The sequence below is a fragment of the Thunnus thynnus genome, chromosome 12 (genome assembly GCF_963924715.1).
Source record: "Thunnus thynnus chromosome 12, fThuThy2.1, whole genome shotgun sequence".
Taxonomy (NCBI): Eukaryota; Metazoa; Chordata; class Actinopteri; order Scombriformes; family Scombridae; genus Thunnus; species Thunnus thynnus.
Genome location: NC_089528.1, coordinates 633,513 through 655,203, shown reverse-complemented (window position 1 = coordinate 655,203; position 21,691 = coordinate 633,513). Strand labels below are relative to the sequence as shown.

General features: G+C 39.4%; 1 protein-coding gene and 1 pseudogene across 1 annotated transcript; both read left to right on the top strand.

The window, feature by feature from the left end:
- Nucleotides 1-9,321: 9,321 nt before the first annotated feature.
- On the top strand, nucleotides 9,322-11,963 carry LOC137193365 (golgin subfamily A member 6-like protein 6). The gene is made up of 2 exons (XM_067604616.1): nucleotides 9,322-9,451; nucleotides 9,874-11,963. Exons 1-2 carry the CDS (start codon nucleotides 9,377-9,379, stop codon nucleotides 10,411-10,413), a joined length of 615 nt encoding a protein of 204 aa, XP_067460717.1. The 5' UTR covers nucleotides 9,322-9,376; the 3' UTR covers nucleotides 10,414-11,963.
- A 1,547-nt stretch (nucleotides 11,964-13,510) lies between these two features.
- On the top strand, nucleotides 13,511-16,530 carry LOC137193545 (uncharacterized; annotated as a pseudogene).
- Nucleotides 16,531-21,691: the final 5,161 nt, after the last annotated feature.

The window sequence follows — 21,691 nt, the reverse complement described above, 5'->3', positions numbered from 1 at the left end:
GAGAGGGTGAGGTGATGCTGAGTGTGGGATCTCGGGGCTTGATGGAGGGGGGGTAGACTGTGTAAGAGACTTCACCCGTGGCGATGGAGTAGATGGAGATGGGCGGACAGCAGAGAGGAGTGCTGGAGCCTGCCCCGGGGCTGGGGTAAAGTGCGGTATGGAGCGGCGAGCCCTAGTGCCAGTGGAGAGCTCATGTATGGCTGAATGAGGGATCGGATGCAACGAGCTCTGGGGCCCATGGAGTGGCAGAGGAGATGGGGGAGAAGACTCTGCAGGCAGAGGAGGAAAGTCATTCTGTTTGAAGAGGTCATATTTGTTCTCCAGCTGGATGCTAAAGTTAGGTTGTGCACGGGAGGCGCGCCTCCCTCTCCTGCTGTGCACACCGACCAAGGACGAGGGTTGTGATGTGATGGAGTGGAGCTGATCAGGGTTTTAGGCTTAGCCCCGAGCCATATCCAGGAAACTCCGGGGACAGATATTAGATAAAGCTAGCAATACATAACATAAACCACGAACAGCCTACTAATTGTAAATTCCATTCTCTTAATGCCATTTCATCAAACGTTGTGGAATTAGAGAAAGAGGCTTCTGAACATGATATTTTGCTTGGTGGGGTGAGTTTAATATTATTTAAATATATTATTGGGGTGTTTGATTGTAGAGTGGTGGGTAGAATAAGAGCTACTATAATAAAGTTAATGTTACACCAGAGAGAGTTATTTTTGTGATTCATTGCTATTGATATGAATTTAGTGTACATATTTGATACTTATAAACAGTAAATAAAACTTATTGGTTGAGTGTTTTTAGGCTTTGTGATTCTGTTGACTGTTACCTGTCTACATTATGTTGCAGCTCAGCTGATTTTGGATTCATGGCAATGGGAGAGGGAAGATGGAGGACCTACATGAGATTGAAAACACAAGGTAGGTTTAAAAGAGGCCAGCAATTTTGAAAAATGAATCATATTAGGCTAAATGTGGAATCATACTAAATACTGTATTTAATATTATACTACTGTATTATATACTAAACATGAATTCTATTACTGTATTATGTAAGCAACGTTGTTAGTGTATATTAGTAACCTACTGTAGGAGCACTGAGTGCTGCCTTGTGGAGGAGCAATGATGCCACAGAGCTGCTATGTGATGGAGCATCAGTGATACTGCAGGTCGGGAATGCTGAGTGGACCATGGTGAGGTAGAAATCATAACAAGGTGTGTTTCAAACAAGCCAGCAATAAGGCATCATACTAAACATTTTATATTATTTATATAAACAATCATACTGAATATGCAATATATATTACAAGTAATCATTTTAAGGAATCATACTGCAGTGATGCTGCATGACAGGAGTACTGAAGGGTGAGAACCGATGATGTTATAGGTCAGGAGTGATGATGACCAATGATGTTACAGGTGAGGAGTGATGATGACCAATGATGTTACAGGTCAGGAGTGATGAGGACTAATGACATAGGTGGAAGAACAGTGATATGGGCTGGGTGCTCTTAAATGGAGGAGCTGTGATGTTGGCTGGGTGCTGGTAGGTGGAGGAGCAGTGATGGCTGCTATGCCCTGAGAAGGCTGTGTCAGTATGCAGTACTGCAGATATGGGGAAGGACAAGACCATTTTTGAAAATTGTTCAAAAATTACATTACAGTAAAACTGCGTTTGAAATCTTTGTGTATGGTAACTGGTGCAACAACAGTTTCACACTCAGAAAAAGACCATATATTGGTAACAGGATTCATTATACAGCTTACTATCTACATGGTTTTCTAGGTGCACCTGGAATGTAGTTTCTTACAAACACCTAACAATGCAGCTGTTGATGACATTAAAAAATTAGATTGGTTTTGTGTTTTTCATATTAATGATAATATAACAAAAAAAAAGAAAGAAAAATAAAGAAATGTGTTAACCTATGTTAACCCTTTCTGTGTTGTTAATTCACTAACCCCAATTCATGTCATGTCATCACACTTCCTTGGGATGCTAGATAATGCTGTATCTGCATCTTTACTAGTTCTGTGGAGCTCTGTGCTCTACAATCTTATCTTTGATTATCTATGTAAGCATCTTTAAGGAGAATAACTTTAACTAAAAATACAGATTATTATTATTTTTCAATTCAAAAAAATATGCAGAGGAGCTGGAGGAGGAGTGCTTTTTCAATCCTGGGTATTGTCTATAGGTATTCCTTTCAGGCTACATACAGCCCCAATAACCTTAACCAATAAGGTGAAGGCAATGGCAGACTGCATGTAGCTTGAAAAGTAAAACCCAGGGCAAAAATGTATGCACCTCTCCTCTGTTCACTTACACTAACCCCACCCACACTGTCTCCACCCACTGTTACCTTAGATTCTCCCCACTGACCTCTGTTCTCACACCCCTCCCCTGTACTGAGTCCTCTTTTATACCCCCTGAAACTGCCACCACTACTCTTCTTTATACACTATCTTCTTTTATTTTCCCTTACCTCCGGGCCTGCACAGCTGACTCCATCTGCCTCTTGGCTATCTGACCCATTGCACACTGAGAGACTTAATGACTAAGCAACAGTATAGGAAAAGCACACTCTCTGGGGAATTTCTCAACTTCCAATGTCTCCTGTCTACTTTCTCTTCCTCTCTATTGGGTGCTAAATCTGCTTCCTACCATTTCAATCTCTTGGAGACATTCTCCTCCCTCTTCCAACCTTCCCAACCTCTCCTCACTGAGGATTTGGTTGCCTTCTTTGAAAAGATTTACAATATGTAGAATTCTTTCCCATACCACCCAGCTGATGCTTCATGTATAATTCCCCTTCACCTACCATCCACTCTCCCCTTTCCAGCTTCAGTTCCACCACATCCACCTCCCACCCTATCTTGTCTTATTGCTCGTATTTTGAAATCAAATGTAATCTGAAAGTTGTATTTTGTGACTGTTAAATTAACTCAGCAACTTACAACCACAAATATTGTAATGTAGTTGCATATTTGAACAGAAATGTTACATCACATCCGTCTCTCCTCATAAACACACCTACACATACAATATACACATTATGAAGTACAGGCCTTGTAGAGTATTATCAATAGCTGTGTTACTTGCACCACTGTGTACCATGGCCAAACAGTGTTCCCTTACAAGTGATGAACTTTTTAGATCAAGCTTCCTGTCAGAGAAGTGTTAGATGGTAATAAGGCTCTCTGCTTTCTGATGGTTTGAGAGGAGGCTTTTATTAAATAAGCTAAAGTGTATACAAATGTTGACTTATTTCTGACAGCTTGCTTATCATAAAGAGCTTAATACCTAACTTATAATCTTTCATGATGTTTTATGCAGTTTTACAATATCCTATACAAAGAAATGTATGTGTGTGTGAACAAGAATGAGCAATTGTGTTTCCACATGCATACGTGCAAAGTATGTGTGTTAGAGCCACAGTAATAACTGTCCAGGGATGACAGGGGATGGATGACAGCAAGTTAATTAAAATCCTAAATCTACAAATACACATTTATTATGAGATTAACACACACATGGACACACAGACATGGTTGATTAGGTGAAAAACAGTAATAATGGGTCAGTGGCACGTGACCTCAGTGAAACCTGCAATCTCCTTCATGCACACACACATACACACTCACACTCACATAGAGACTGATGAGAAGGACAACAGGGGGTGAGAACCATGCTAATGCCGGTGCAGGCGCTTTTGATATCACATCTTAGTGTGTAATATGCATGTTCGCACTTTCATTAGCTTCATTTCAAAGGGAGAAAGTGGTAGCATGTGAGCTATTCCCATTCATGCTATTGTGAACAGTGTGAGGTGGAAACAAGGTGATTTTCTCCTCATGCTACGCTATGAAGAGCAATGACTATAGCAAGACACACCCCTTAGCATATAGCAGTGCTTTACATGGGAAATGTATTTAGAAAAATGTATGTCTTACAGTTACAGCTGTTCTCTAGAAACAGGCAAGTTTCTAACAAAAACAATATTTAAGAAGACTGGAGCATAGCAGAGCCTATACACTGCACTTGCCATGACATATCACAACATGGAAGTGTTTCAAACAGTGTTGGGGAACACATTGCCCAGTATAGTAATGTAATTACTTTGTTCAGGAGTAGTATAGAGGATTACAATTTCAAAAGCAAATATTGAGATGAATATGTCTAAGAACAGTAGCACTTTTTTCTAGATAGTGTACAATGTTTGCAGAGGCATTTTTCTTACATAGCTAAGGGTGTATTAAGTCACTGTATTGTCCATGCTGCTTCAAGAATGCATGTTTTGAACCGTTAACAGCAGAGATTACAGAGAGTGTCCAGTGTCTAGACCATGCCTCAGAGGTTGCAGGTCAGATGGGCTGGACACATGCAGTGTAACAGCTTTTCTACTGCAGGCTAACTGAGGAATAACATGGAGTCTAAAGTCTAAAGCTACGGTTCACAGACAGCTCAAAACAGTATATGAAAAGCCTGGGAATTGCTGTTGATACATTGGAGAAGCAAGCTTATGACCAGATGTGGTGAAACATCATAGCAGAAAAATGATGGATTTTAGAAGCAATAAGCAAATGAGCAGCCAGGGATGTTGTTTTACAGAGGAAAGACACTCTCGACATTCTTGACTTCATTTTATTAACAAAACAAAAACAGGCTAGGTAGCAAGCAGGCAGACTTGTAACATGCGTGACTATAAGACAATCCTCTTCTCCTGCAGTACTATATTCAGTTCTTCTACTGCAAAACTAGGGTAAATTCAAACTCCTATTCACACATAGCTCCACCTAGCACTAGGGATGAAACAACATATATCCCCCTTAATATCTTTCCACTCTTCAAATCAAAGGCACTTTTCTTTACTATTGCCTTTTAGGAGAATATGTACAAGGGCATTAAGAACATGAAGTTACCCTTATTTTGTTTTTTCAGAAAGAGCTCAAGTAACTTTTATTTCAACTTGTGTGACTAATCAGTAGGTGTTAAACATTAGGAGGATTTCACAAAAAAATGAACAAGTTAACAAGTTCAACCCCTACATTTGTACTCATTGACATCAATTAAATCATCAAGAGTCTTCAGTCCCTGCAAAAAATCCTTAGTCCATTCAGGTGGTCTTCTAAGCCTGACTGGTCTGGCAGGTGGTGTTGGTATATCTGTTTGTGGTGCACCTGGTGTAGTTTCAAAGTCCACAGGTGACAGCTGACTGTCAACCCCCTCTTCCTGAAGAGAGACCAGTGCAAGGTAAGATGTTCTCCAGCAGCATCCATCTGACAGCAGGTATTTATAGTGTCCTTTCTTTCCCACCACTCTGAGTGGTCTTTTTTTTCTACTGTGAAGGCAACCTGCCTTGATGACAGTGGTTTGAGTTGTGGAAGTGGACGTGCTGACACATGAAGTTGAAGGTGCACATAGGCCTGCTATACAATATATATATATATTTCACAGGAAGAGGAAAATGTATGTTTTTATGTTTTCTAGTAGTCCTATGTCCATCTTTTAAGTGAGCCTTACCAAGAACACACCATGCTAAGTGAATCATGAACATAGTATGACACCATCACGACTGAAAAGTATATCCCAGTCATCTGTTGCTTGATGAACACCTCAATGTTCTCCTGTATCAACTAATATTTTTAGAGTAAAAAAGTGAAACACATCCTGTGATTGGTTTATTCTTTTTTCAAGGTACACAGTTAACTTGTCATTGTACAAAACAGGGTTGCAAAATGAAATGAAAGTTGTATCCCCTTCATGCTACACACACATAGAACATAAGCTACAGTATTTACAGATATTTAAATTTGGAATAGAACACAATCAAATATAAAATAAAATTATATATAATAGAAAATATTTTTTAATTTTTTTTTTACATAAACAACTGATTTGTGATGGCCTGTCTAATGGCTGCTCCAGTGGGGTGATCCAGGGTGATGGGGTCCACTGAATCAGGTGCCACCAATGGCACATGAGGGGCTCTCTCCTTTTGGATGGTGGCGATGTTGTGAAGTACCACACATGCCATTGTTATCTGGCAGGTCCGCTCAGGAGAGACCCTCAGGCCACTGAGACAGTTAAAACAGGACTTGATGACCCAAAGATCATCTCTATCCTGCCCCAGCATTTACTGAGGACCACATTAAAGCGCCTCTCTGGTGGTATCTGTGGGTCATGATAGGGGGTCATCAAGTACTGTGTACATGGGTATCCTCTGTCTCCCAGTGGCAGTCCATCAGGGAGAGGAAATTACTTGATCAGTGCCACAATTAAACAAGTAATAGAACCAATTGTGTATATTTTCCATACTTTGCTCAAACGTTTGACCCAGTGATGACTCCCAGAAAATGTAGGAGTCACGAAAAGAGCTGAGCCATTTAGCCTCCACACTTTTTTCCACATCATCAACTGGTGCTCACAAGTCATCTTCAAAGGCATTTCAAGTTAATTTCACAATGAAAGCACTAAAACAAAAAAAGGTACCAGTGAAGGCTTTTTAAAAGGATAATATATATTTCTGACAATTTTTCTGACAAAAGTCCACTGTGCACCACTATTACAAATACAAATTGTTACAAAATAATGAGTGCATTTAGATGTAATATACAACTCTTTATTATAATGCTGAAATAACATTCAGTCAGATGCAGTTCTTGTGCCAATGGATGAACCTTGTGATGAACCCAAACGTGGTGGTTTCCTCACCGATACACAGCTGCAGAAATTCTGCATTTGGACAGATAAGACATAATTGTGGATGTAACCACAAGCAGCCCATTCAACAGAGGAGGTGCAGTGCCCAGCGTCCTCAGTGTCCTCAGCCTTAATTTCACCCTGTCCACCCACCTTTCCATCCCACTGTGCCATAACAATTCTAACATGGTCGGAAAAGGACAATGTGTAAGTAAAACTAAACAAGGCGCTTTTGTCACTGTTATGTCATCACACAAATATTATCAGAGAATTGTCCTTTCCAGTGTATGACGGTTTCAATTTTGTTTGTTGAGTCTGTTCTCTGAATGGCTAGTTTCCTTCATGACTTATGACTGCTATTATGCTGCTTTTCTACTCTATATTAATGAGGTAGAGAGACAGACATAAAGTCAGAGTTTCTATTTAATGTAGAATCTGTGATCTGTCCTGCCCATGGTCCTGATACTTCCTGCCTTGGTGAAACTTAATGGCTAAATTTATATAAATAAATATTCTATACATTTATGTAGAGCTTTCATCCAGAGCATTTACAATTTGCCTCTCATTCACACACACTCACACAACAAGGGCAATGAGCTACCATGCAAGGTGCTGGCCTGACCATCGAAAACAATTTGGGGTGCAGTGTCTTCCCCAAGGACACTTTGACATGTGGACAGGAGAAGCTGGGGACTGCCCACTCTACCACCTGAGCCTTAGCCGCCCAGAACTTTTTCACAAGCTTAAATTATTGATATGATATGAATTAAAATTTAACCGGAGAATGAGAGTTCTAAAATTGACTTGATGTCCAGAGAGAGAAGATGTATAGCTCTTGTTGGATTTCTTGGAACTACAGAAACACTCACAATTGAAGAGCGGTGTTACGGAGTGGAGATTCTTCCCTCACAAACGATCTTTAGACACATAAACTGACAACACATAAGTTTAATTTTGGCCTGCCATCAAGTTGCTCACAGAATTAACGTTAACTTTAGCGAAAGTTGATATGACCTGCTATTTGAATGTTTGGTACACTGATACTCTTTGCCAATGAGAAAGAGAGAGTTTGAGTCAAGATAATTCAGTGTATTTGGCCAACCAGGATGTCAAAATTCAGTTTATTGCCCCAGTGTGCCCAAATAATTTTTCACACATACAATTGCATATACAAAATGCGACTGTAGGCTGTTGTGAAGGAGAGCAGCACTCAGCACTAGCAGGCTGAAGTGGACAAAACACAGTATAGTACAGTAATGGCTTTATTTTAGCCAATACAGATTCTTAAAAATCTGGCCAGATAAGTCCCAATCCCTTATGATTGGCTTGGGATATGTCTAGTTACTGTGTGAAAAAGCTTAGCAGTCTGGCAAATTAGAAACCAAAATTATACTATTATTACTTTTTCAGCATTACTGCATTAATCCGAGAAACAATGTGTTCATCACAAACATGTTGTCTTGCTCCTCAAGTTAAATCAATTCCCTGAAATCCACATTAATGGACTGCTGGACCTGCTCTTTTTGCCGGCTCAGGGTCATGACTACTACTGACACATTTTATTTATCATCACTTTTAAGACTTAATATGGAATACCACACTAGTTCACAAGAATGCATTTTGTTAGATATCCCTTATATAAATACAGAGCTGGGGAAAACTGCATTCACCTACTATGCTCCTCATAGGTGCAACAAGCTGCAGGACTCCCTTAAATTAGACAAATTTTTATCCCTTAAACATATTAAGATTCTGTTGGACAATGTTTTCTGTAATGAATGCTCCTGTTTTTCTTAATGTGTCTGTTTTATCCCTGTAATGTACTTCATATTACGGTCTTATATAATTTGTCTTGTGTTTGTGTTGTGTTTATGTTTGGTATAAGATTATTGGTTTTACATTTTTTTTACACTTTTTGTTATGATTTGTTTTGGTTGTGTATTTGCAGGCCACCATTGTAAATGAGAGCATTGCTCTCAATTGGTTTCCCCTGAGTAAATAAAGGTTTTCTTCTTCTAATAAATAAATGAAATGTAAGATTTTTGTCTCATTTGTTTGATTGTGTCTCTTTAATATTAGGACTTGTGTGACAATCACATGTGATCACATTTTAGGTCATATTAATGCAGAAGTAGAAAAAATTCTAATTTTAATGCAGACTGCAAGGTGTGTGTGACCTCAAAGTAACTCATATTAAAACAGAATGAAAATCATTGTTGTTATAAGAAACATTTTCACTTGTATCAATCTGGATGTGATGGTAAACATTATAACCTTATTAGTGAAAACAATAAAGGCAAGTTCAGTATGGTGTGATGTGTACATGAGGCCGTGTCCACAAACTGCAGGAAAAAAGCCTGTTTGTTTTCTGTGAGTAAAACTAAAGATCAGTACTTTCTGTGTGATTTCTCTGAGTTCCAATCTTTTATTTTATTCTGTCAAACATCTGTGTGATCATGCAAACTGATTGAACTCCTTTAGCTGCATGATGTCAGTCTACAGAAGAATGTTTGTCTTCCTGTTATGATGTCAGCATTTATGACAAATCCATTCAAGAATGTAAAGAGTTCCTCAGTCAGAAACACTGTTTCATACTCTCTCATACCAGCTGAACCGACAAACATTCGTCTGCGGAGAAAATCATCTGTCAGACAGTCAACAAGATTTTATGTCTATCTCACGTTTTAGATCATTTTCAAGATCATCAGCCACCATGGCAAGAAGAGAGAGCAGAGCCAGCAGGGTAAGATGGTCAAACCAGGATGTAACACTGCACTACTACACAAGTATATGCATGTTTTAATGACTTCATGTTGTGTCTAAAGCTTACAGTAGACAAATACACTTTTCATCAACACAGATGCAGTTTGTAATGAGATTACATTTAATACTAATTTACAATATCATCTTAATTTAAACTCATCTCTCACAGTCAGTCAGATGAAAACATGGATACATGTGAATGTCTGTCTGGATAAATACCTCAGATTAATTTGAATACATAAACAATAAATAAAGGGTTTATTAAAGGGTTCCAGTATAAAGTGTAAATGTGATATCTATTTCCTCTCAGTATTAACAGATTGCTGTTTTCCTGTAAGGAAAAAAAAGAGCCATCAGTGATATGAAAATGTCTTCATGTATTTCTGTGTTTGTGTTGCACAGGACTACAACAGAGGGATGGTGAAGATGAGGAAACACATGGAGGCTGAGATGCAGGAGAAGGAAGAAAAGTTGAGGACTGCTGCTAAGATCATGGTCCTAAAGGAGATGGAGTCCTGGAGAAGTGACAGAGAGCAACTTCTGGATGAGAGGAAGACCATGCAGAAGAATCTCTCTGTCACTGAAGAAGAAAAGAGGAAGTTGAAGAGTGACGTTCAGGAGGAAAAAGACAAGAACAGAAACAGAGAAGAAGAGATCTGGTCTTTTCACTGCCAGCTCTCTACTCAGAAAGAAAAATATGACTCCGCCAATGCTCTCTGGTGGAGGAAGCTGCATGAAGTGCTGGAGAAGGCAGCAGGGGCAATCAAAAAGAGAGATGAGCAGGTCATCTTTCTTGAACGGAGCCTCCATGCTGAGAAAGAAGACACAGAGAGGAAGAGAACCTCTGTTGAGGAAGAGTCCAGCAGGTTGGAGAGCGTGAAAGAAAGCTGGCGGCAAAAAGTCAGCCAGCTTGAAGACACTCACCCTCTAACTCAACTCTAATTTCCCCTTCAAAGGTCCACATACTTTTGCCATGCACAAATATGTAACATTGGGTCATTTTCCTCAATAAGCAGCAGTGGGTTGCAGATTGTACAGGTAACATTTTTATCAGTGCTTGACTATGCAGATGTAATTCAAATGCATGCTGCTGTGCTGCCCACACCCTCAAATGCATTGATGCTGTGTATTACAGTTCTCTTAGATTTATTACAGGTGACAGTTTTAGAACTCATCATTGTATCCTATGTGAGAAGGTAGAGTGGACATCACTTACCACTCGAGGGGAACAACACTCTTATTAATAAAGCCATCGTAAATGAGCTACACACTAAGAAATCAAGGTACAGGAATAGGTACCAATGCTTTGTCGCTCCAGCTGTACCCTAACAGGGTACAAGCACTGCACCTTTGAACGTGGTACTTTCTTGTCTGCACCTCTAAAAGAACATTTCTGCACCCCTAGAGACAAAAATGTACCTTTATGTCCTGGTACAAAAATGTACTCTTTTGAAAGGTACAGAATTGGTACCTAATGAGGTACAGCTGGAGCGACATGTCATTTTGTACCTTTATGCGGCAAAAACGTACCCTTAAATTCAGAGACAAAAGCATTTGAAATTATTCACCAAAATTTATTTGAAGAACAATGATAATATTTATAATTGGGTAAACAGAGTCCACCAGAAATTTTGGGACAAGAGAGAGTGGAAAAGCTGATCCTGGGAGGTTTCCCATTCCAAATAAAATACCTACACATAGAGTCAAGATCCTTAAAAAACTATGAAACTGATTTGTGGAAGTATATTCATTTTTATAAGAGACATGACCATGGAAACCAGCATCTAAAACAGACCATCTGTTGAGATCTTTCTTCACTTCAGTAAGAACTATATTGAAATGATCTATGTTCAGGTGTGACATTGTAGGTCTGATTTGGATACCTAAGTAAAGCTATGATTTTGAGACTGGAAGGTGAGTTAGATCATGGTTTATACTTGTCATATATAGTGGCATAAGTATTGATTTTGACCAGTTTATTTTATAACCAGAGAAGGAGCCAAACATGTGGAAGAGATTCAAAACATGGGGTACAGAGTTAGCTACATCTGAGAGGTACAATAAAATGTCATCTGCATAAAGAGAAATATGATGAGGTGTTCCTTTAATTATGATAGGAGATATGGCATGATTTTCTCTAACTGCCTGGGGTAATGGTTCCAATGAGAGGGCAAACAGACCTGGGGAACGCGGGCAACCCTACCTGGTCCCTCTTGTTAAAACAAAGTCGGAAGCCAGGGTGAGCAGTTTGGACATGTGCAGTAGGAGAGGCATATACCAAGAAAACCATTTTTATAAAGGAATATCCAAAGCCAAAGCGTTAAAACACAGCCCATAAATAATTCCAATCCACACAATCAAAAGCCTTTTCTGCATCTAAAGATAAGACTGCCCAAGAGTGCTCATCAGAGGAAGCCTCAAGTATATGTAATAAATGGCATATATTGTTGGAGGCCCAACAGCTCTCAACTAAACCCCCCTCCCCATAACTATTTCTGGCTACTTTGTATTTTTATTTATCTAATGTATTTAGCTGTATGGAAACATTTTGCCTTCTGTGTGAAATGTGATAGCTTCTAAATTCCAGCTGACCAGAAAAGACAATTAAAATCCCACAAATAGCATTTGAAGTTGTGTATGTGATTTATTGCTTCTTCATTTACATTATCAGTGTAAATACCATGCTAAAGTGAAAAATTGCAACATCATATTTTGCACCTCCAGCAGTTATTTGCAATAAGCTTAGCAAATGTCCCCACAGTTATTTCAAATTTAAGCATATGGCATACTAGTACTTTCCTTTAAAAGCAAGTTTACTGTCTTCGTTATGTGTCTTTCAGACATGGCTGAGAGACAAAGGAGCTACATGACCTTCTTACCATGAAAAACTACCATTTTCCACAATTCTGAACTACATTTTGGACACATTGAGCAGAGCACTATCTGAGCTCTTTTCTATCATCACATACCTGACAGTTTTCATATATGCTATGGAGTGTTCCAGCTGACATTTCCTGTATGTAAATGTATGTAGTGCATATGGTGCTTTGTGTGGCTGTTTTATGTTTAATGCCTGTTTTATGTGTTATGCAGATTTATGTTGATGCTCATGGACATGTTGTGTAGGTGTGGGGCTCCTGCTGGAGGCTTCAAGTGAACTGGAGTGCAGTCCTCTGCATCTTCTTATCTGTTTATACAGCACACTCCTCATTTAACCATTAGTCATGACATACACACATTTGCAGACAAACACACTTGCATGTTCAAATACATCTAAGTATATACCCATGTGAGTCCTAATTTCACCACACTACACTACTACTACTTTCAGTTCACTAGTATTGTATGCACAGGATTGCATATATTAATGCATATAAAGACCTACCAACATACATGTCTGTCACCATAAGATCCCAGCTAAAGTCACATACACACCAAAAATAACACACGATTAAAGCTGCAAGCAGCGATGATTGGGCCCTCGTACCTTCATGCACATTGGGATGTGCTGCAGTCAAAGTGCTATTATTGCAGCAATACATTACATTTATGATACATTAGCCAGAGGGCAACAGACATGGATATGCATTTTCTTGAATATTGGACATTGCATGTGGGAGATAACTATCACTTACTATGTGCACTATGTGGTGCTAGAAAACACGCAATAAATGTACATTATGTTGCTGCATATCAAATGTATTTTATTGTATTTATTTATCGGGACAGTGTACAGTTTTTAACATAAATGATGCACTGTAAAAGATTTAGCTCCAAGCTAATTCTCATCTGCAGTCCCCTACAATCAAAACATATAACAGCACAATAACAAACAATACAAAGCAAAGCAACACATTATACAAAATACAAAGCTACACACAACAGCACATCACATACACCCACAATGTCAACCAAAAATCGACAATGCAAGCATGTCAAACCAAAAGCAAGATCATTTGCAGTTCCTAAATCTGAGATTCCTGAGTTCTTTTAGCTTAAAAAAGCTGTTCGAAGTCATACATCATATGACTGCTGCTGACGTGCTACGGTAAGCGTATTGTATCATTTCCGGTTGCCGACTGTGTATACTGATAGCGTTGTTACTGCTCTCATCTCAGTTGATTTTCCTATATATATCACATTACTGTTGATTAATATCTGCTGTATATTTAAACTTTCGCTAGTTTTACACAAGCACTCTCAGCGCTTTTCTCTTAACGACTTTTCTCGCTAATCGCACAAGTTGTTAGTCACTTTAGCTCTGCAGCTAGCACTAGCAGCTAACTCAAACTAAGCAGTTAGCGATGGCTTCTCTCTCTCCCTCTCGTTCTCCTGCTCTCTCTTGCTCGGTGTGCCAAATGTTCAGTTACTCCTCTGCCTCCTTTAGTGATAGTGATAAGTGTAATAAGTGTAGTCTATTTGCAGCACTGGAGGCAAAGCTTAGTGAATTGGAAGCGCGGCTCCGCACCATGGAAAAACAATCAGCTGCTAATATAGTTAGCCAGCCCCTAGTATCCGGTGCGGGCCAACCTAGCGTAGCTCCCACTCCCCCGGTAGCTCCCGAGCAGCCGGGAAGCCAGGGCGGCTGGGTGACTGTCCGAAGGAAGCATAGCCCTAAGCAGAAGCCCACGGTTCACCACCAACCAGTTCATGATTATTGGCAGCTCCATAGTCAGAAACGTGAAGTTAGCGACACCAGCAGCTATAGTTAAATGTATTCCTGGGGCCAGAGCGGGCGACATTGAGTCAAATTTAAAACTGCTGGCTAAGAATAAGCGTAAATATGGTACGATTGTCATCCATGTCGGCGGCAACGACTCCCGATTAAGCCAATCAGAAGTCACCAAATTTAATGTTGAGTCGGTGTGTACATTTGCAAAAACAATGTCGGACTCCGTAATTTTCTCTGGACCGCTGCCTAATCTGACCAGTGATGACATGTATAGCCGCATGTCACAATTCAACCGCTGGTTGTCGAGGTGGTGTCCAGCAAACGATGTGGGCTTCATAGATAATTGGCAGACTTTCTGGGGAAGACCTGGTCTGATTAGGAGAGACGGCATACATCCCACTTTGGATGGAGCTGCTCTCATATCCAGAAATATGGCCAAGTTTATTAGTAAACCAAAACCATGACAACCCAGAGTTGAGACCAGGAGGCAGAGCTGCAGTCCTACACGCTTCTCTGCGCATCCATTAGAGCAGTTACCCACCCAAAACCACATAGAGACTGTGTCTGTTCCCCGACCACATAAATCAATTAAATCCAAAGTATATAAAAGAAGAGTCATTCATGAAAATCTAGTAAAAATTAAAACCACTGCTGCAATAGTACAACAAAATAAGATAATTAAATGTGGACTCTTGAACATTAGATCTCTTTCATCTAAAGCAGTTTTAGTAAACGATTTAATTTCAGATCATCGTATTGATTTATTTTGTCTCACTGAAACCTGGCTGTGTCATGAAGAATATGTCAGCCTTAATGAATCCACTCCCCCCAGTCATATTAATACTCATATTCCTCGAGACACTGGCCGAGGAGGAGGAGTTGCAGCCATTTTCAACTCAAGCCTAATCATCAACCCTAGACATAAATTTAATTATAACTCATTCGAAAGCCTTGTTCTTAGTCTCTCCCAGCCAACCTGGAAAACTTTACAGCCAGTTCTATTTGTTATAGTGTACCATCCTCCTGGCCCGTACTCTGAATTCCTATCGGAATTCTCAGAGTTTTTGTCGTATTTAGTCCTTAGTACAGATAAAGTAATTATAGTAGGTGATTTTAATATTCATGTGGACGTTGATAGTGACAGTCTCAGCACTGCATTTCTCTCATTATTAGACTCAATTGGCTTCTCTCAGTGTGTAAATAATCCCACTCACCGTCTTAACCACACCCTAGACCTTGTTCTAACTTATGGGATTGAAATTGAACATTTAATAATTTTTCCACAAAATCCTATTTTATCAGATCATTTTTTAATAACTTTTGAATTCCTATTACTGGATTACACACCATTAGATAAAAATGTCCTCACTAGATGTCTATCTGATAGTGTTGTAGATAAATTTAAGGAAGCAATTCCGTCAATACTGAATTCACTGCCATGTCTCAATACTACAGAGGACTCTTATGTTAACTTTAGTCCCTCCCAAATTGATAATCTTATTGATAGTGCTGCAGGCTCACTAAGACAAACGCTCGACTCCATCGCCCCCTTAAAAAAGAAGATACTAAAACGTAAGAGGTTAGCTCCATGGTATAACTCCCAAACCCGCAAATTAAAGCAAACATCGCGAAAATTGGAAAGGATTTGGCGTTCCACCAAAGTAGAAGATTCTCGCTTAGTCTGGCAAGATAGTCTTAAAACATATAGGAAGGCCCTCTGTAATGCCAGAGCCGCCTATTACTCAGCATTAATAGAAGAGAATAAAAACTGCCCTAGGTTCCTTTTCAGCACTTTGGCCAGGCTGACAAAGAGTCATAACTCTACTGATCCATGTATTCCTATAGCTCTCAGTAGTAACGACTTTATGAGCTTCTTTAATGATAAAATTCTAACTATTAGAGACAAAATTAACCATCTCCTGCCCTCAACAGGCACCGTTCTCTCCCCAAACACAGGAACCTTGGTAACGGCAGTAAATCCTGACATAAATCCTGACATATATTTGGACTGTTTTTCTTCAGTAGACTTGTCTGAACTAACTTCAATGATTTGTTCAGCTAAACCATCAACCTGTCTCTTAGATCCCATCCCAACTAGGCTGCTTAAGGAAGCCTTACCCTTAGTGAGCACTTCTTTACTAGATATGATCAATCTGTCTTTAGTAACAGGCTATGTACCACAGTCCTTTAAAGTAGCTGTAATTAAACCACTTCTTAAGAAGCCTACTCTTGATTCAGGTGTTTTAGCCAATTATAGACCTATATCTAACCTTCCATTTCTATCCAAGATCCTTGAGAAAGCAGTCTCTAATCAGTTATGTGACTTTCTACATAACAATAGTTTATTTGAGGATTTTCAGTCAGGATTTAGAGCGCATCATAGCACAGAAACAGCACTGGTGAAAGTCACAAATGACCTCCTAACTGCATCAGACAAAGGATTTGTCTCCATACTTGTCCTGTTAGATCTTAGTGCTGCATTTGACACAATTGACCATCAAATCCTTTTGCAGAGACTGGAACATTTAATTGGCATTAAAGGAACTGCATTAACCTGGTTTAAGTCCTATTTATCAGACCGATTTCAGTTTGTACATGTGAATGATGAATCCTCCGTGAAGGCAAAAGTTAGACACGGAGTTCCACAAGGTTCTGTACTTGGACCAATTCTATTCACCTTATATATGCTTCCTTTAGGTAATATTATTAGGAAACACTCCATAAATTTTCATTGTTACGCAGACGATACCCAATTATATTTATCAATGAAGCCAGATGAACCCAATCAGTTAAACAAACTCCAAACATGCCTTAACGACATAAAGACCTGGATGACCTGCAATTTTCTACTACTAAATTCAGATAAAACTGAAGTTATTGTACTTGGCCCTAAACACCTTAGAAACACATTATCTAATGATAAAGCTACTCTGGATGGCATTACCCTGGCCTCCAGCACCACTGTAAGGAATCTGGGAGTTATCTTTGATCAGGATATGTCCTTTAACTCCCACATAAATCAAATTTCAAGGACTGCCTTTTTTCACTTACGTAATATCACAAAAATCAGGCACATCCTGCCCCTAAAAGATGCAGAAAAACTAGTTCACGCATTTGTTACTTCTAGGCTGGATTATTGCAATTCCTTATTATCAGGCTGCCCTAACAAGTCTCTAAAGACTCTCCAGCTGGTCCAGAACGCAGCTGCACGTGTATTGACTAAAACTAGAAAAAGAGATCACATTTCTCCCATTTTAGCTTCACTACATTGGCTTCCTGTAAAATCTAGAATAGAATTTAAAATCCTTCTCCTAACTTACAAAGCCCTTAATGGTCAGGCACCATCATATCTTGAAGAGCTCATAATACCGTATTATCCCACTAGAACACTGCGCTCCCAGTATGCAGGCTTACTGGTGGTCCCTACAGTCTTTAAAAGTAGAATGGGAGGCAGAGCCTTCAGCTATCAGGCTCCTCTTCTATGGAACCATCTACCGGATTCAGTCCGGGGTGCAGACACCCTCTCTATGTTTAAGAGTAGGCTTAAAACTTTCCTTTTTGATAAAGCTTATAGTTAGGGCCGACCAGGCTCGCCTTGGATCAGCCCTTAGTTATGCTGCTATAGGCCTAGACTACTGGGGGACTTCCCATGATGCACTGAGCTCCTCTCTTCTCCTCCTCCTCTCCATCTGTATGCATTCATGTAACATCAATGCATGTCACTAACTTTGCTTCTTCCCCGGAGTTTTTTGTGCTTTCTCATCTCACAGAAAAACCTGACTCCCGGGCCGAACCTTCGCGGTCCTTCACAGTCCTGATGGCATCCTTCCCTGGCTGTTGCTGCTTGTGCTTGTTGTTGTTTGTTGTTGTGATTGTTTTTCTTCTGTCCCCCCTCCCCCTTTCCCTCTCTCTTTCTCTCTCTCAACCCAACCGGTCAAAGCAGATGGCCGCCCACCAAGAGCCGGGGTCTGCTTGAGGTTTCTACCCGTTAAAGGGGAGTTTTTCCTTACCGCTGTCGCCAAGTGCTTGCTCATGGGGGAATTGTTGGGTCTCTGTAAATTAAAGAGTACGGTCTTGACCTGCTCTATGTGAAAAGTGCCTTGAGATGACTTCTGTTGTGATATGGCGCTATATAAATAAAGATTGATTGATAAAGATTGATTGATTTCTTATTTGGAGGTTTCTACTGAAGATAACTGCTTTGTCTTCCAAAAACTATGGAAGCCTGATTCAACATGTCCTATTCATGTAAGGTGCAGGTCAGAATGACTTTGCAGGTAGATTGATGGTTTTAATTTATCATATGCAAAGCTACAGTGAGGCATCAATTCAAACTGGGAATAGGTATTATCAATTGACAAGTTGCAGTAGGGCTTGGGAATATTTTTTGACCTATGGCGGGTCAGTGCTTGGGCACTGACTGGGCACAGTAGATGGCACTGTTTTCTCTGTTTCACTTCTCTGTTTTGTGGAAGCCCTGAGAGGCAAGTGAGAAAAAGATTTGGCATATTTTTCATAGGCGCTACACACATACTCAACTCTGCTGCTCATCCCACAAATGCATGTTCGTTACAAATGTGGCACCATTTAAAAGGGAAATAAACAGGCTTTCCAACGGTATAAGATTTATTGCCAAGAAGCATTGTTACAACAAAGAAATTATCTACCAAACACAAATTTCCTTACTTTTTGTGCTATGTTTACATTATAACTACTAGTGTTAATTCTTTGCTTATCAAAGTAAACCTTCATACATATCACATTCCTATTGAGTTATATAAACTTTAATGGCAATTTAATAGATATCACAATAAGAAAACATTATACACCGGCAGAGGTTTGTGATCAACATTCACCTCACTGAAAGTTGTCCACTGGATGGCACTGTGGTTCCATTACTATGTAACAATTAAACTAAGTATTTCTATTTCGGCTACACTTCATCGTAGAAAGATCAGAGTTGAACTAGTTTGACAGGAATTACTTTGTGAACAATAATACATAGATTGCAAGATGGTTAAATACTTAGGAAACATTGAATCCAACTTCTGGCTTTAAGGAACATAGAAATTCAATAAGTAATATTTTTCCTGATGGTCAAAAACTGTTTGCCCCTTCTGCCTGGCAACACCTGAAACCTTTACTATCTAAACTCTATTGACCACAACACAAAGGTGACACCCTGTGTAAATACTGGTGAACTACATTACATTGACCATTTGCAAGGAAAAGGCTCTTACAGGTAGTTTTAATGTCTACTTTGAATAAAGATTATTTTGAACATTGAATATATTTAAGCCTCAATATGTAAAATGTTGCAACTAAGTTATATGTTTCAATGTTTCAGGTTCCAGAAATGAATTTGCCATTGGTCAGTGAGCCTTCAACAGCTGGAGGCATTTCTTTATCACCCTCTTCACTTGAGGGACCACAAAATGTGGTATGCACACATTCGCCGAATTATGATTGTAGATGATCCTCTGGATTTTTTCATGGAAACAAAAGTGATGAATATGAAATTAAAGATGGAGTTCAAAAATAAGATAGCTATTGATGCCAGTGGGGTTTCAAGAGAAGTATACACTGCTTTATAAGAGCAATTCTTGGAACAATGTGAAGGGGAAGATGAGCAAGTGCCAAGACTCAGACCTGACTTTTCAGGTCTCAGACCTGACTTTTCATGTCTGAGTCTGGTCTCAGTGGCAAGCACTGAGAAGGATTTGGGCAAAGGGACTTTTGGACCATGGTGTGATTCCTGCGAGACTGTCAGAGGCTTTTATTTTGGCCTGTATCCTTGGTGTTGATTCAGTAGATAATAATGCAGTGCTGATGTCATTTTTCTCTAATTACTTATCTGATGCGAGCAGATTACTGTTGAAAGGGCATTTCAGGGCACACTGAAGGAGAGTGAAAAAGAGGATTTGCTTGACTTGTTCTCACAAATGGATTTACATTGCCTCCCTTCTGAGCAAAACACAGAGGTAGCCATTGAAACAATGGCCCATAAAGCCATGCAGAAAGAATCCAAATACATAACAGACTTTTTTTTCTCACAATCTGACAGATGTGCAGTTGAATCCACCTCATAAAGCTAATGTGCTGTATTTGTATGAGTCAAAAAAGCAACAAATAAGAAGGTGGCTGAAATGCTGCAGAGTCTGTGGTTCTGTCACAGAGCATACAACATTTAACCACCTGCAGTAATGCATCAGGGATGCAGACCAATGCAAGTTGGAAAGGTTTTTGTATGTTTTGCACAGGTCTTCTGTTCTCTGCACAAAACAAATCAAAGTAACCTTCAATGCTGAAACATGCTCCTACCAAGATTTTCGAACACAGCTTGATAATGTTTTATCTGGTAACTTTTTCACCATGGACATAATATAAGGTGAGGTGTTCAATAACAATGCTAAATGCGAATTAATCTGAGATTCTCCACAGTACTTTCCATTTTCATTACTCTGTATTGTTACACATCAAGTGCTATATTCATACTCATCTTGGTTTACATTTTATAAGCAACATTTTTTGTAAAAATGTATGAAAAGATAATGTGCAATGTCAGAAGTGTTGCAGGTGGCAATGAACCAACAAAGAATTATCAGAGAATCTGCAGCTCCCCTCTGCTTTACGGAGGTTTATAGAGTTTCAGCTCATTTTTCAGCCGTCCGGCTACAACTTTACTATTCTGGTTCACTCTCAGGTCTCTAATAGCCTCATTTTCAGGGACAGCACGCAGCTGTTTTCAGAGAAAATGCATTAAAAATCCACTGTACACTACCTGTTCAGCAACAAACAGCAGACAGACAGACACTAGCTGGTGAAAATGGTAGAATATTTAGCAGGTAAAGATCAAAATATTTGCCTCAGGAGTTGGTAGAAGGCAAAAAATGAGCCAAAAAAGAGTGAATACTGGACTTAGATTCACCAGGTGGACAGAAACACAGGTCCGAATTAATGATATTTTTGCTCTCTAACTGCTGGATGTTGAAATTATATGTCAGCTTAAAAGCTGATATGTCAATATTTGTTCACACCTTGTTTCTGCTCCCCATGTCCCAAAAAATCAGTTATTGCATGTATTGCATAATGAATACATACAAACATGTTGTTGCACATAGTCCGTAGTTATGCCAGTAACTAAAATAGACTCCTACCAAATGATGCATACAATTCATGCCAGTTCCTGAAGCTACATTTGATGTGTTCATGTCTGTGCTATTTGCCAGTGTTCAGGAAATCAGTTCTTGATGTTGAGAGTTACATTTCTGTTCAACGGAGAAACCAGCAACTGGTACACTTCTAAATGAGCATTTGAGAAGTTCTTAAAGCGTTATGCAACAGTTTATCAGTTTATACAGGCTTGCCACTGTAAAATGTTCTGTCTTCTGGATTTGATGTTGAATCTAAGCTGTTTGCCACAATTCAAATGCTCAGTTCATCATTCATTCATTGAATCAAACTGCTGTCATAAGAGAACATATTGTGTGGCCATTGTACTGTTTTATTTTTGTATTTAAAATTTAATACAATAAATACATGTTTAAC

Bases quoted from the DNA above. Each gene is read 5' to 3' on its own strand.
- LOC137193365 (XM_067604616.1), top strand. From the start codon at position 9,377: ATGTCTATCTCACGTTTTAGATCATTTTCAAGATCATCAGCCACCATG. The intron at 9,452-9,873 runs GTAAGATGGTCA...TGTGTTGCACAG, and splicing joins GAGAGAGCAGAGCCAGCAGG to GACTACAACAGAGGGATGGT.